Below are 14,697 nucleotides of genomic sequence, written 5' to 3'. Positions count from 1 at the left end.
AATCAGTGTATAATAAATGCAGCAAAAGTGTCACTAACAAGGTTTTAATGAATACTGTAAACAGAATTTTTTGTTGGAGTAGTAGCAACTGTATGTTTCTTTCAGTTGAAAGAAGGAGAAGAGGAAAGGTAAACAAGAAAATTGCTCTATACTGTTTGTCTCTATTTGACAAAAACAACCAAAAGACCTGTCGATTTATAGCCCCATCCAAGCTCTTAATGACTCACAACACCAGCCTCCAGCAATTGAGACGGCTCATCAGTTTAATTACTTTACAACTTGGGTCCACCCCTTCCTGTCTAAAACCTGGCACTGGAAGCATTGCCCTGCTCTTGTTAGTATTCCACAAGAAATTCACTTTTGCACTGCACTTTACAACGCTACATGTAAAATGTGACTAAGGCTTAAGAAGCAGAAAGGATGAATGGAAGACGGCGCCAACAACAAATTCATTCACTATCTACTCATATTCAATTTAAAATGCATAGTAGTGATATGGAAAAGGGCTTAAAGAAGTAAAGTGCAGATACTACAGGACCATTTCTTGATTGCTCCAGTTGCGGTTGTCATTACAGTGAACCGATTTCCTGATTTTATGTTAGTCTTTTATGAATTCTGTTTTTTCATTAAATTACTTGGACACATCATGTTAGCAAAGTGATATAAATATATTGATGGTAAGTCACATTGTTAGAAAATAAACTTAAAGAAGTGATGACTGTTACCTTTAAAATTCTTAATGAGCATTTTTAGTAGGGAAAGGCTATATAAAAAGTTATATTATCTATTTTTATTGATGGTACGCTGTACTGGTCCATCGTGGTGAAGAGAGAGCTGAGTGTAAGAGCGAAGCTCTCAAGTTACTGGTTGATCTACGTCCCTACCCTCACCTTTGGTCATGAGCTGTGGGTAGTGACCGAAAGAATGAGATTGAGGATACAAGCAGCAGAAATGAGTTATAGGGTAAGGAGTTTGGCCATCCAGGAAGGGCTCAGAGTAGAGCCGCTGCTCCTCCACATCGAAAGGAGCCAGTTGAGGTGGTTCAGGTTTCTGACAGGATGCCTCCTGGGCGCCTCCTGAGTGAGGTGTTCTGGGCATGTCCCACCAGGAGGAGGCCCTGGTGCAGACCCAGGACACGCTGGAGAGATTATATCTCTCGGCTGGCCTGGGAACACCAAGGCTGCCCCCGCGACCCGGCCCCGGATAAGCAGAAGAAGATGGTTGGATGGATGGATAGATGGATGGTTTTTCATTTCATTTCATTTGTTGGCAGTTTGAAGGCTGATCTATATAGTTTCTCACTCTCTCTTGATTCATACTCCAAAATATGAAAGTGTTGGAGATATCACAGTTATAGACAGTATAAAACAGATAGAAAATGAGAAGGATTAATATTTGCATGAATGCAGAAACGAAGGTTTGAATGTAGCATTACTAGTGTAGTGCAAGTCTACTACCATCTGCTTACCATGCACCCAGATGAGTCTAACTGTCGATCAGACACACACTTGAAATTCTTTTTGCAGCCACCATTATCTTTAGAGCAGTCACGGGCAGGTCCAAAAGATGCCAGTAGGTCCTCTACATTTTCAAAGTATGTGGACATCATGGCCTCTTCCCTGAAATTGAAGAAAGTAAGGGTTACAAGAAGAAAGTTCAGTTATCGTTGCGTATGTTTTAACACTACAAATTTTTTTTATTATTATTAGTCCTTTATTTATCCAGGTAAAAAATCTCATTTCCAAGAGAGACCTGGCATCATGGCAACAAAAGTAAAAAAAAAAAAAAAATTAAATTAAATAAAATTAAAATTAAAATTTATTTTATAAAATTATACTTCTCTCCTATTTTTCCACAATCAACTATAAATGCCATTATTGCAAAATGGAAGCATTTAGGAACCACAACAACTCAACCACACAGTGGCAGACCATGTAAAATCACAGAGCAGGGTTGAAACACTCTGCTTGTTCCAAATCTCCTCCAGCATTAACATCAGCAGAAAAAACTGAGCGCCTGGAGCTTCATGGCATTGGTTTCCATGCCTTCTGTAGGTGTAATATGTAGGCGGCCCAGTACTTCTGTCCATATAATGTACCTGGGGCACTCTACCAGGTGAAGTACAGGACCACTGCTCTAACCTAATCACACAATTATTAGATATTTCACTCACAACCAGAAATGTCGAAAGATTTAAAAGATGGCCACAGTAAGCAAGTTTTATCCACTGTACGCTATAAATGTCTGACATGCAGACAGACAGACATTTCCATTCTTACAGAAATGCCACTACCACGTTAACAAAACTAAAAAAAAAAACCTCAAGTATGTTTTCAGGTCAGTTTGTGATGAAGTCTGACTTGAGATCCCCACATATGCATATATATATGTGTCACTGACAGTAGTGCGATCATTTCCACTGCCAAATCGTGGCACACCAAAGCTGTAAGCTCATTGCTCTGTGCAGTTTAGCATGCTCCACCATGCCTATATGCTTTATGTCTACTATCAGAGGAAAAGAAGGGGCAAGCAAACCCTATGTTTTTGTTTGAAAGGAAACAAAGCACTATCTCTTGCAATGGGACCACAGGGACCACAGTGTGTTGTGAGGGTGACTTGACTTTAGAAACAGCAACAAGATTTTGAATGATAGGAAGACAGATGACTTGCTTTAGGAGGAGGGTTGTGAAGTAATGTCACTATGGCTATTTTTCTATGTCTTTGCATGTGTATTTAGGTACCACTGAATCAGTAACTGATACACTGATTTTACTGTTCACTGAAATAAGATGTCCAACATAAGCCATCTTTAAAGTGGGTATAAACCATCAAAAATTAATTTATCTATTGGAAGTGATAGTGAAAAATTTATGAGAAAAATACTACATTTGACCTTGACAACTTTAAGAGAAAATAAAATGCAAAGCCTCAAAAAAATCTATGAACGTTCAATGAAAAGCATCTTATTGATGTAAGCGAGAATTTATGGACAAGATATTAGACACAGTCTATCCACTTTTTCACTGAGGCAATATGATTTCTTTTTCATAGCGTCTGCTATCAAGATTTGGAATAACTCTTTTGATTAAGGGATTGTTTAGGTTTAATAACTGTTTTCAATTTAGTTTCACTGTATGCTACATATGGAAAATAATTGGCACATTTTTCTTGTGGTGCAGTACTATGGTTCACTAACTGACACATTGGGACAGTCTACTTTGCAAATTTAAAATGTTTCTGACATAGTGTGGCAGTAGCAAATGACTCGCTGTCCTCGCTGACACACATTCTGATTGTTAAATACAAAACTCTAGCAAAATAGCTCTAATAAGAAACCTGTTTTATCTAAACAGTTTTATCTATTTATTTTTTTAATTTTTAATTTTTATTAATTATTTCCAGCTCTGTCTGTCTTGGTCGTTGTGTCCTTGGGCAAGACACTTCACCTACCGCCTACTGGTGATGGCCAGAGGGGCCGATGGCGCGATATGGCAGCCTTGCTTCTGTCAGTCTGTGGCTACAACTGTAGCTTGCCTCCACCTTGTAAAGCGCTCTGAGGGTCTCGAAAAGCGCTATATAAATGCAATCCATTATTATATAATTATGTATACATATGGACCGTTTGCTGTGAACTTTCACAGCAGCTGAATGTTTTCACATTTCTTTGTTTACTGGTGGTACATTTTCAGATATTTTGATGCTTATAGTCGTACATAAGTATTGTAGCCATTGGAAGCAGTAATATCCACTGTCAGTCCTATGCAGCTGTCATCTTTTTAGAACACAAAGAAAACAAAAAGAAAGTTTAGGCACAGTATTTAAATGTGTTTTTAATTAGTTGACAAAAACACATGGGTTAGCCAAAAATGACTTAATTTGTGCTATAAATTGAGCAAAGCAGTCGACTGCTATGAAGTTTCCTTTCTTTTGTCTACCTCGAGTACAAGAACGCCCACACATCCTGGATGCACATTTGAACGGAGGAGGACTCCATTCGAACAAACTTAGATCTCGTTCTTACAACGAAAGGCGCCTGAACTGCATCAACTGTTTCACTGTGGAAGAGTGGGATGTGAAAGCCAAGATATTTAATTGTTATTATCCAGAGAAAGAGCAGCAGGCTTGAAGAGGACCTCAATCTCAACTCTCCACATTGAAAGTTTAATTCTTTTGGTAAAAAAAAGGATTATCAAGTGAGGGAAGAAAACAAAAACAAATAGAAAGTTAGAGCTTTGCCAAACATTTCCAATATCTTTGAACATTATGATCAGGTTAATTATTTATAACTACTCCTTACTCCTTCTGGAAGGTTCATCGGGGTGCCCATTTGGCCTTAGGCACAGGGATTCTGACGTATGATTCTCTGCACACTAAATATCTACGCAGATCCATGCAGTCTGAAAACCAACCAGGAAACAAGATGTATTTTTCTCTTTTACACACATTTAGTGTGCTGGAATTACTGAGAAAAAACTCATACAAATGTTATATAATGTATACCTCTAGGACATGATGTCACTAAACGTACTTCACATACCTAAAAGAACCTCACGTTGCCTTTTTGGTCTTTTTTTTTTCTTAAGCAATCTCTTTCTTAAGAAAAGCAGGGCAATGATTATCTTACAAGAAGGTCCACTGTTCCAGAGCCAAGGACCCTGCAAGTCAAACGGTGGGATCACTGCAACGCCTAATCGGCAAAGAGTAGACAGCTGTTGTCGTTGAGAAAATGGCAAGGAAGCTCGCCATTACAACATCGACTTTAACGACCCTTTGGGGAAGGTGCCTAATTTAGTGTGTGAAGTTGAGAGGTACCAACAAAATGCAGTTGGGCTCACCATTATTCACAGCTTTGGCTCTGGAACCAACTCCTTGATAGACGGTGGACTCGGTCCTACACAGGAATTGTCCATCGTGAGATGTGCCAGATCGATGTGGGTACTACTGACAAATCACCGGCTGGGTGCTGCACAGTTGGACTTTCTCCAGGTGGATATGAGGGTCACCATCATGTGGCTGCGTAATGCAGAGAGAAAAACTATTACAGCTGTTTGCGCATATGCGCTTATTTTTTTGGATGGTAAGTAACAAGGATTTTCATGAACCGAAAATCCAGGCCAACAGTGGAGAAAGAGTTTGCCAAAGTGCAGCAGAAGCTAAATGGTATATTTATTTCACAATATTTTGGATGTTAAAAATGCATTTATGCATATTACAAATACTTAAAACAGCATCAAGAGTGCTATAAAGTTATATGTTACAAATAATTAAAACACTCTTGCTGACTGGGCCTGTTATCCTTGGATTGGCGTTTCAGTTTGTAAAGCTTTGACATTTCTTTTTTTTAAATTTTTGCAAAAACTGTAGTGGTTGAAGATATCTCTATAGCACTTTTTATGCAAGCATGTAAAGATGAACCTTTTTCCCCATCCACTAGACTCAGTAACCCTTCATTTATGAAATGTAGACCTTGCATAACATCACACTCATCTTTAGTGGGCAGTCTGGATTAAAGGGCATGGTTGGTTATTAATAAAAACTGAATTTGTTGGATGCACATGCCACACTCCTTAGCAGGAAACATGAGTCACCTTGGATACTAAAAGACGCTCTGCTTGTTCAGCTTTTGAGTGAATATGGTGTATATGCCTGAAAAAAGGGCAGTAGGTGCAGCTACATGGTTTATTTTGTATACCGAATATATACAAGGTAGGGAAATAGAATTTAAATTTACATCTTGTATGCTTCCATTATGCAGATCTATCTGCTAAACTGTGCAAAACTTTAGCCAACCCTGATTTATTTATGTTTTACTTGTAAAATAGGAAACAAGTGCAGCAATTTCTTTATGATTTATTATTTATTTGAAACATGGTCAAACATAAATTGGAATGCAGTATATAAAACAAAAATGAATTTGTATAATTCAAGCAAGTTTGAAAGTCAATATTGTGTTTACGCACCTTTATTTTTCAATATATTCTGAACTCTCTTAGCCAAGCTTCATTTCTTTAGGTATTCAGAAGCAGTTGTAAACACTCACTCATCTACCTCTCTCATCACTCTCATCACTCATCACTCCATTATATGTGTTGACAGTGATTTTCCGACCAGTTTGGCATAGTTCAGTCTTTCCTTTTGTTCCTTTTGTTTCACTCCCTTAGCTTCTGGATAGCCACCTTTCCACTGACACCATTTCCCATGAGGCTTCAGTGAACATTGGTGGATGAATGAGCAGAAGAGGGAGATTGATCTCACATGTCCTGTGTCAGGTCTTTGCTGGATTGTGTCCTATTTCTTATGGACATCACATTTAGATACTGCTCATTTGCATTTTTTTATGCCTGCGACTTGCCACAGTTTCAGTTTGTAGGTCTTTGGGAAAAACCTCGTTGATGCAAAAATACAATTTTATGCCTGTCAAACTGAGTTATCTTTGGCATTTTTTGTTGATTTTGAACCAGAACTGGTTCATTATGCTCGAATGATTCACAGGTTGGCAATAGGTGGCTTACCAAACAAACCAACAAGCAAACGAAAAAGACATTCCTGTGAAAATCATCAGGTACTGGACTGAACATGAGTGAAAAAGCAGTCAATGTCCAAAGAAAAATTTCAAAAGATCCTCAGAAAGCCTGGGGAATTATTGATCTGGTTTTGTGGAATCAAAAAGAAATGAGTGAGGCTCAAAACTTTTGCACACCAATTTATAGACACACACACACGCTACAGATATTCTTTTACACACAGGTAGCCATACAGTGAGGAAAGGATGAGAGGCAAGTTTACAACTAAGACAGTTGCTCAATGTCAATGTCAAGTATGTGTAATTGCTCACAGGAGAAGGGTGGGTAGCTCCTTGCTTCTGAGGCCAGAGAAATTTAGTACTGCTACTGTACTGCACTAAAATGTAATTAAAAACAAATACAGAAAAACAAACAAACAACCAAAAAGAGTTTTTCTGAATTAAAAACACCACGTGGCATTCATAGCATCAGTTTCCTTCTGCAGGGTACTGAAAGCACTGACAAATGACTCCTTAATTCAGACGAAAACAGAGGGTGGGTAAGGTGAGGCAGATAAAAATAATGGGTTACCTAAGCTGTGAGATGCATGCTAACCAGTTCTCCTTATAGACTTAGTAAATAGCAAGTTTAAAAACAGGCAAACAAACAAAAAAATGCATGATACAAGATGAACCAGAGAGAATTTTTCTTTGGTATTTCATCATCTGTCTTCTATCAGTCAATCTGAAGAAATCTTTGTAGGAAGTAGACAAGGCAGAAAGCCAGTTTTGAATGCTCAGGATCGATCATGACTCTAAGGTGCCATTGTATGTAAAAACAAAGAATGATCCTTTAGTGGAAAACACAGAACAGGTTCAGGAAAGCAACAGTGTTTTGGTGCAAACAGAAATGTAATTTCTAAAATAAACTCTTAAACTCTAAAATGCCACAATAATATTTAGAAAGACAATACATTTTCTGCAGCCAGGTTTATTTAAGATGGAATGAGGTGAAGTGAAAAGCATTCCTGCGATATAAAATTATTTTTGAAATCATGGAGGGTCAGTCCTCTGCGTGAAAGATGAGAGAAACCACTCAGCTTGTTCATAAAATGCAAAATCCATCATCTTTGATAGTACTGGGGAGCATTAGACCTTACAGCATGGCTAAATTGCATATTACCGTGCAGATGATGATTTTTTTTTTTTTTTTTCATTGAAGGCCTTGCTTATTTTAGCAAGATCCTGTCAAACTACATTTTACACATACTGCATTGGGTACAGGAATAAAGCAGCCTGGGTGGTAAACTGGTCTGCCTGACAGACAGGCTTGTCAGGCAGAGAACGTGTTAAACAAGTTGATGTTAAAACAGGTGTTTCCCACCCCCAAGTTTTAACAATTGCTAATTATAAATTTAATACAGTGTTTCAGTGATTTGTAAATCATTTATATCCAGAATCTGACATTGTTTCATTTCAAAATCATTACCTAATCAAGATCATCTCTTTTGGCATTGTGACTGTTGCCTGACCCAGAAGCCCAATGATTGCAGCTAAACACTGACTAATGTACTTGTTATTAATCTCTCTCTCTGCCTCTTGCTTTTCCTGATGATGAATGACCAGGCGACTCTGCTCAAAGTTAGAGCGCTGCTCCAGCATGATTACAGAGCCCGTTATTGGTCTGCCCCTGCACTTGATTAATGCTCTTGCCCTGGCTCTCCACAAATATGCTGACTCTCATCAAGCGCTTTCGACATTGAATAGAGTGCATTTTCTTTGGGCTTTCTGTAATCACTGAGGAAAAAATCTAGTCAATGAAAAAAGCAGGTAAACATAAGTGATAAAATAAAGATTGATGCATCAATTGTTTGATTTGACTATGTAGTTGTAAAACATTTTTTGACGTATATTTGGAGAGTGTGAAAGTGAATTTATGTTCGTTTTTCCTGGGCTGAAACTCTTGCAGTTGTATTGAATTATTGGCAATGGCACATTTTGATGGTTCACTTGATCATGCTGAGTGAGATCATTAATCACTAGCTTGAGGTGTCACCAGCTACTCAGAGCTATTATTCCTTATTGACAAAAATCCTATTTTCAAGATCAGTTTAGGGGCCTAAATCATTTTGTATTTAGGTTTCCATGAAACGTTTATGAATACTGACCTCGGTTAAACAAAAATCAGTAGAAATGCAATGCAGGATAACTGGGTAGCTTTAAATTGCAGTAAATAAGGCAGTGAGTTGGAGAATTGACTTTTAAATATCAACAACTTACAAAAAACAAAAATATGACAATGTGAGAACTGAATAAAAAGAACTGTACGTATTGAATGCATTGAGCTAAATAAAAGGATCAACCTAAATGTCAACGCTAAGTTTTTGATGCACTAACAAGATCAAACACTCAACTCAGCAGAACAGTGCAAAAAAAAAATGTTTAGGCTTTGTACATGGATCCCAGATTGAATGTTAATACTATAACATGTGTTTACATTAAACAGAAAGTAGTGATAAAGACAGTCTTTACTAATAGCTAAGTCACCATTTGTGCTTGTTAGTTGGCTCACACAAAAAAGTCCATGTAGATAAATAAATTAGTATTGGCTCTTATTTTATGGCTTTATGAATTATGTGCAATTTCAAAATGTTGCATGTATTGTACTTACACCTTTGGTTCTTGAATAATTAATTTTATACTAATTGATGCTAATAATGAACCAGAGCTAAGAGCAAAGAAATATAGAGAAATATAGTATTGATATTTGCCAGAAATAATCTTCCTTGCGGCGTCTGGCTTTAAATACCAGGGACTATGTGAAGTTTAAGGGTTAGGGCTAAAGGGAGAAAAACTGAAATAAATTTTGATGGTCTTATAGACAGTTTGGTGTAAAATACAATATAAAAACTCCTTTATAGATGAATAACAGAAGAGGTTATTTGCTTTCCCCTTTGAAGTGTGCATCACTTAAAACTACCATAAATATATGTACTGAGAGAGAAATCAGGAAGGCTCTTTAATCTATTTCTGCATCGACACTCTTTGTTGCAGTGTATTGATATGAATGGATGTATCAAACATTCCAGCAACATGCTGTATTTTAAATCTTGTGTCATTAAAACTCACATGTGTTTTATTATCAACAGTGGTGGGATATAATGAATTTTCAGTTATGTGTACTTTACTTGAGTTTATTCTTGTGGAAATTTTTTACTTTTACCTCCTCCATCACTGGAGCTTATCGTACACAAAGGGATGAAAGAGACAAAATTGTTTAACTGATGTATCATTTATAGCGCTACACTAGGGCCAGAATGAATGCAGATGTCTCTAAGTTGTGGTCACAGTACTTCATCATCTTGCTAGTGATAATAAAGAGGACATTTTTGTAATTTCAAATGAAATGTTTCTATCACCTTAACAAATATCAGCAAACATACAAACTGTTTGTGTGCAATCTGTCGCACAGTGTGTTGCTAGCTAAAAATACAGCTGCTATATTTCCCTGGGACAGAAGAGAATTAGACATAACTTTACCCAGAGATGGAGAGAGATGTTAGAAAGACAGAACATGAGAGGCAAAAGAGAGTCTGATATGAAGTTAGCATAAATACTAAACAATTAGTAGGGGATGTAACATTTACTTACATATTGCTGCCTTCAGTTTATTCACAATGAGCAGTAAACCTCAGAGCAGCAGGAGCACAGGTTAGCTCATCACATTATGCACAAAAAAAACTACTGGAGTCAGCAACAGAAAATTATTACCTCTGCTAAGGAAGTTATGTTTTTGATAGTGTTTGCCTGTTGATGTGCATGTCATTACGTCTGTAAGCACAACAGCTCAAAAAATCTTGAATTCTGATAAAAGGCTGAAGAGTGGTATGATGTTAGCAATGGCTTACATCCACCAAGATCTTCAAGGTCAACTTAATGATTTATTGGTTGAAAATTAAAAAAAAAAACCTTATCACTTGTGTGGTGTGTATTATTACTTTATAGAAAGTATAAAGATTTAAAATATGTCACAAGGTCAATAAATAGATCGATCTGAAGTTCACAGTGATATAGATATAAAATGACAATAGGTTTATAGACTGACAACAACACGTTGGCATGAGTTGCATTTAAAAGATTATAATCATTTAAATACATAACTTTGATACATATATGATGTTCTATTAGTATTATTTTTTCAAACATTGAAATTAATGCTGCACATGGATTATAGCCACATAAACAATGATACTCAAAATAATGTGAAATATATTCAAAGGAGTTTCAACAGGACAAACACCTGCACTTTGCACTTGTTTTCACTGCATTACAAACTTCCTAAAATATGTTTAAAAGTTACAAATAAATACTTCCCAGAGAGTGAGCCGCTTTGGTAGAGGTGTGTGCTTCCTTACTGCTTCTTATTGTGAGTAGAGATGGACCGATCCGATATTACGTATCGGTATCGGTCCGATACTGGCCTAAATTACTGGATCGGATATCGGAGAGAAATAAAAAATGTAATCCGATCCATTAAATATCACAAAAGCACCTCAGAAAACTTGCGACATGGCGTAACTCAGCTCATAACCTTAGCACGTCGGAGCAGTTTGCGTCACGTGATAGAGCGGCTGTGGCGTGTGAGACCTGTCGGTCTGGTTGAGCATTTGGAGCCTTGCTGCCAACCCGGCATTTCATCTCCGAGAAAGTTATCCCAGAGAGAAGTAAATCAAGTGTGTAAGTTCATCTCTGAATGTTTGTAAAGCATTCCTGCGTTAAGCTTAACAACAGATACATGGAGCGACTGACTCTCTCCCCCTCCCTCTCCAGCTGCTACTTCAATCATGAAACTGATCAATGATCAGCTGATCGGCTTTTCTGTCGCGAGTCCGTCTCTCTTGTTTGTTTATCGCATACTTTGCACCAGAAAGAGGAAACCAGCGGCTAAACAACAGCAGCACGCTTAAGCTTGATAAGCTGTTGTTAGAATTTATTTAATATCACTTTCTACACCAGGATCCTTTTCTACGTAGCTGACGGCTGGTAACTGTGCAGGGGCGGATCTAGCAAAGTTTAGCCAGGGGGGCAGGAAGGGCATTAACAGGGAAAGGGGGCACAAAGACATACTTATCTTTCTTATTCTCATTTAAAACGTCTAGCTTTTAAAAAATAATTGAATCTGAATCTTACAACCAAAGTTTTAATCTGATGTAAAATGTATAGAAGTCCATTACTGTATATAGTAACTATTAAGTCTAATTTACCCTAGTAAGCTATAGTACTTTTGGGAAGATACAATCAGTGCAGTCTGCAATTCTGTTGAAGAAAAATGTTGAATCTATTTAATTATTGTAGAAAAATAATTTATTTCTGTGCATTTTTTTTTTTTTTTTTTTTTTTTTTACACGTGCATTAAATTAAAGTTGATTACGTCGATTAAGCATCACGAGGCGGAGGTTGGGGGGTGGTTCCCTTTTTTTTTTGCAGGGAGTTGGCAACCCTATTGGTTTAATATTTCTGCTAAGTACTCTTTAAAACACCAGAATAGGAAGGATGGTGCAGGTTTAAGTTTATTTGCTTGATGAGTGTTGCTGAACTATGAAACATTTTGGGTGCAGTATATTTTTTGAATACAGGTATATCAGAATAGCTTTAGTGTTATGTTTTTTTAAAACTTGACTATGAACTTATACACAATGCAGCAAGATATTAAAAAACTGTTTTATTAATTAAAAATTACACTATATCGGATTCATATCGGTATCGGCAGATATCCAAATTTATAATATCGGTATCGGTATCGGACATAAAAAAGTGGTATCGTGCCATCTCTAATTGTGAGTTGTGTTTTCCTCACACGAAGCCACTACAACTGAAGATACAACAAACCTTGGGTACTCCCTCCTGCTGAATTCCAGTTTAACACTTGAGTATAGTCATTTTGCTGTTTAGGCATAGAGGCAAAGTCACCCTCTACAATGTAAGGCAGGGAAAATTGAGCTGTTGTTTTTTTAATTTTGCTTCACTGGTTGTGTCCTGCATAACAGATTCAAGATAAGTACATTTATTAGAATTACAATTTAGATTGGAATAACATTTGTATTCTGATTTACTAATATTACTTTACTGATAATATATTAGCCTAAAATGCAGGCTAGCTTTGTAAAAAAATAAATAGCTGGTAGAAATGTCCTTTAAAGAGATACTTGTTACTTTCTTATTTAGAGTACTTTTAAGAGCCTGTACTTTTCCACTTTAACTTAACAGAGTAAAGACTGTCTCTATTTTTGCCACCTTTTGTGATGAGAAAATGAGAGTAAAATAATAATAATAATAATTGTTCTGTTCTCACTAAGTGTTGTCCTCGTGAACGTAGACTCAGCTATACAGACAGCTAAACACTCTCCTAATCAAAATCCAAGGAACAGGCCGATGTGTTGAGTTGGATGATTTAATAAGGAAAAAGTGTGAAACTGTTGACAAAACCAGAAATAAACCAATAAAAATGTTGCATCAATATAAAATATAACACCACATATTCAAAAATATGAGCACAATATTTATCTGTTAAGTGAGTGCCTGAATAAAACATCAAATGAAATCACGCTCATGATCAAAATGTTAAAGAAACCACATGGCATATGAGCTAGCTTAACCTTACTAGCTTAGGTTATACATGCATTCAAATTAAATTCAAACTATAAACTATATCACGCCTTCACAACAAATAATAATGCACACAAGTTGTCCCAGTGATAACAAACAATATTACTTACAGATGATGCCGTTTATCAACTTGTGAAGGCATGGATGGCAACAGATTAACAGAGGTGAAACTGCCTCTGGTTAGATCTTGCAGAGTAAAAAAAATACACAGAAACAACCACTAGAGGGCAAACTACAGAACAGAAAATACCTAATGCCAGCATAATAATAATAATAATAACAAAAAATAACAAAACTCCCACCCACACAGATACACACAGAAAAAAAGAACATGCCTTTACCTCTGGCCAAGATTGGCCTTGACTTCGCTTATCTGAGGCAGCACTGCTCATCGTGCCCTAATTTGCTTACCCATAAGGAACAAAAATGAATTACTCTATGATTTCGATGCTCACTCCCAAGGATATCCAAAAGTTATTTGTCACTGTATGAAGGAACACAAGAAATAGAAAAATAGTAAGCTGGTTTAAAAAAGAGACAGACGCCTAAGTGATTTAGGATATTATAGCGTGAAAAGGTATGTTCAAGTTGACACTTACCATGACTGTCACTATATACTGTATATGTCAGTGTCTGTGAGCTGAATGACAGTGGTAAAATGGAAAATGGAGACACATACTTTTAAAAGTCAGAGCAACACTACTTTTCACCACTTTCAACATCAACATGTCTATCATGACTAACTGACTACATCAGTGCCTTCACAAGCACTTAAGGAAAGAACATCAGCAAGAAACCCCAAAAGCTCCCACGGGACTTTGTCCCACAAAAATGTTTTGGATAATGAGCTGCCTGCATAATTCATGACAGTGTGACAGGTTGTTTAGTTTCCAGTGGTTATGAAAACTAATCATAAACTAAATACAGCACATCGACTTATTATTCTAGGGGTTATTTCAAAATTAGTCTTGGAACATGGAAAATAATGTTGGATGGCGAGTGTAAATGGTTGTGATTCTATGTGTAAGGGTTAATGTTTAATATTGTATGTCTTAGATATAGCCTAATAGAGTACATCTAGAAGTTAACAACAGCAGCTTTCATAGTGAGAGGCAGAATGTGCTTTCCAAAAGCAGCTATAGGTGTAATTTCAGGATGTGAAAATGGCACTTTCATGAAGTCACATTACACCTTAAGTTACACCTTAACCTAAATCGAACCCCTGTGGTGCAAAGTAAACAAAAGCTAAGCTCCTGCTCTCTCTGAAGTGTTCAATTTCCAACTAAAATTGTGCTTAACCCACCAAGATCTATTCATCATGCAGTAACAGTGGCACTTAAGTCAAGAAAAACAAAATGCACAAAGGAGATAATTGCTTTAAAATAATTGCTTTTCCTCTTGGCTAAATGGAAAGGCTGATCTTTCACGATTGAATTATAAATATTCAGAATCTGATCTGATCAGCATGTGGCAGAAATATGGCTGTAAACGGTTTTTGCTCTACAAAAATATCCTCGTTTTTTTTTTTT

At 36.8% G+C, this 14,697-nt stretch overlaps 1 protein-coding gene across 2 annotated transcripts in view; it reads right to left on the bottom strand.

Annotated features, from left to right (window-relative positions):
- Positions 1-14,697, bottom strand: part of LOC134630782 (astrotactin-2-like) — a 280,317-nt gene that overhangs the window by 108,621 nt on the left and 156,999 nt on the right. For both annotated transcript variants that reach the window (XM_063478441.1, XM_063478442.1), the window contains one exon: positions 1,469-1,619. In XM_063478441.1, the coding sequence (XP_063334511.1) occupies positions 1,469-1,619 (151 nt within the window). The remainder of the gene's footprint in view (positions 1-1,468; positions 1,620-14,697) is intronic.

The sequence above is a fragment of the Pelmatolapia mariae genome, linkage group LG7 (assembly GCF_036321145.2).
Source record: "Pelmatolapia mariae isolate MD_Pm_ZW linkage group LG7, Pm_UMD_F_2, whole genome shotgun sequence".
NCBI lineage: Eukaryota > Metazoa > Chordata > Actinopteri > Cichliformes > Cichlidae > Pelmatolapia > Pelmatolapia mariae.
This window is presented reverse-complemented; position numbering and strand designations above follow the sequence as displayed.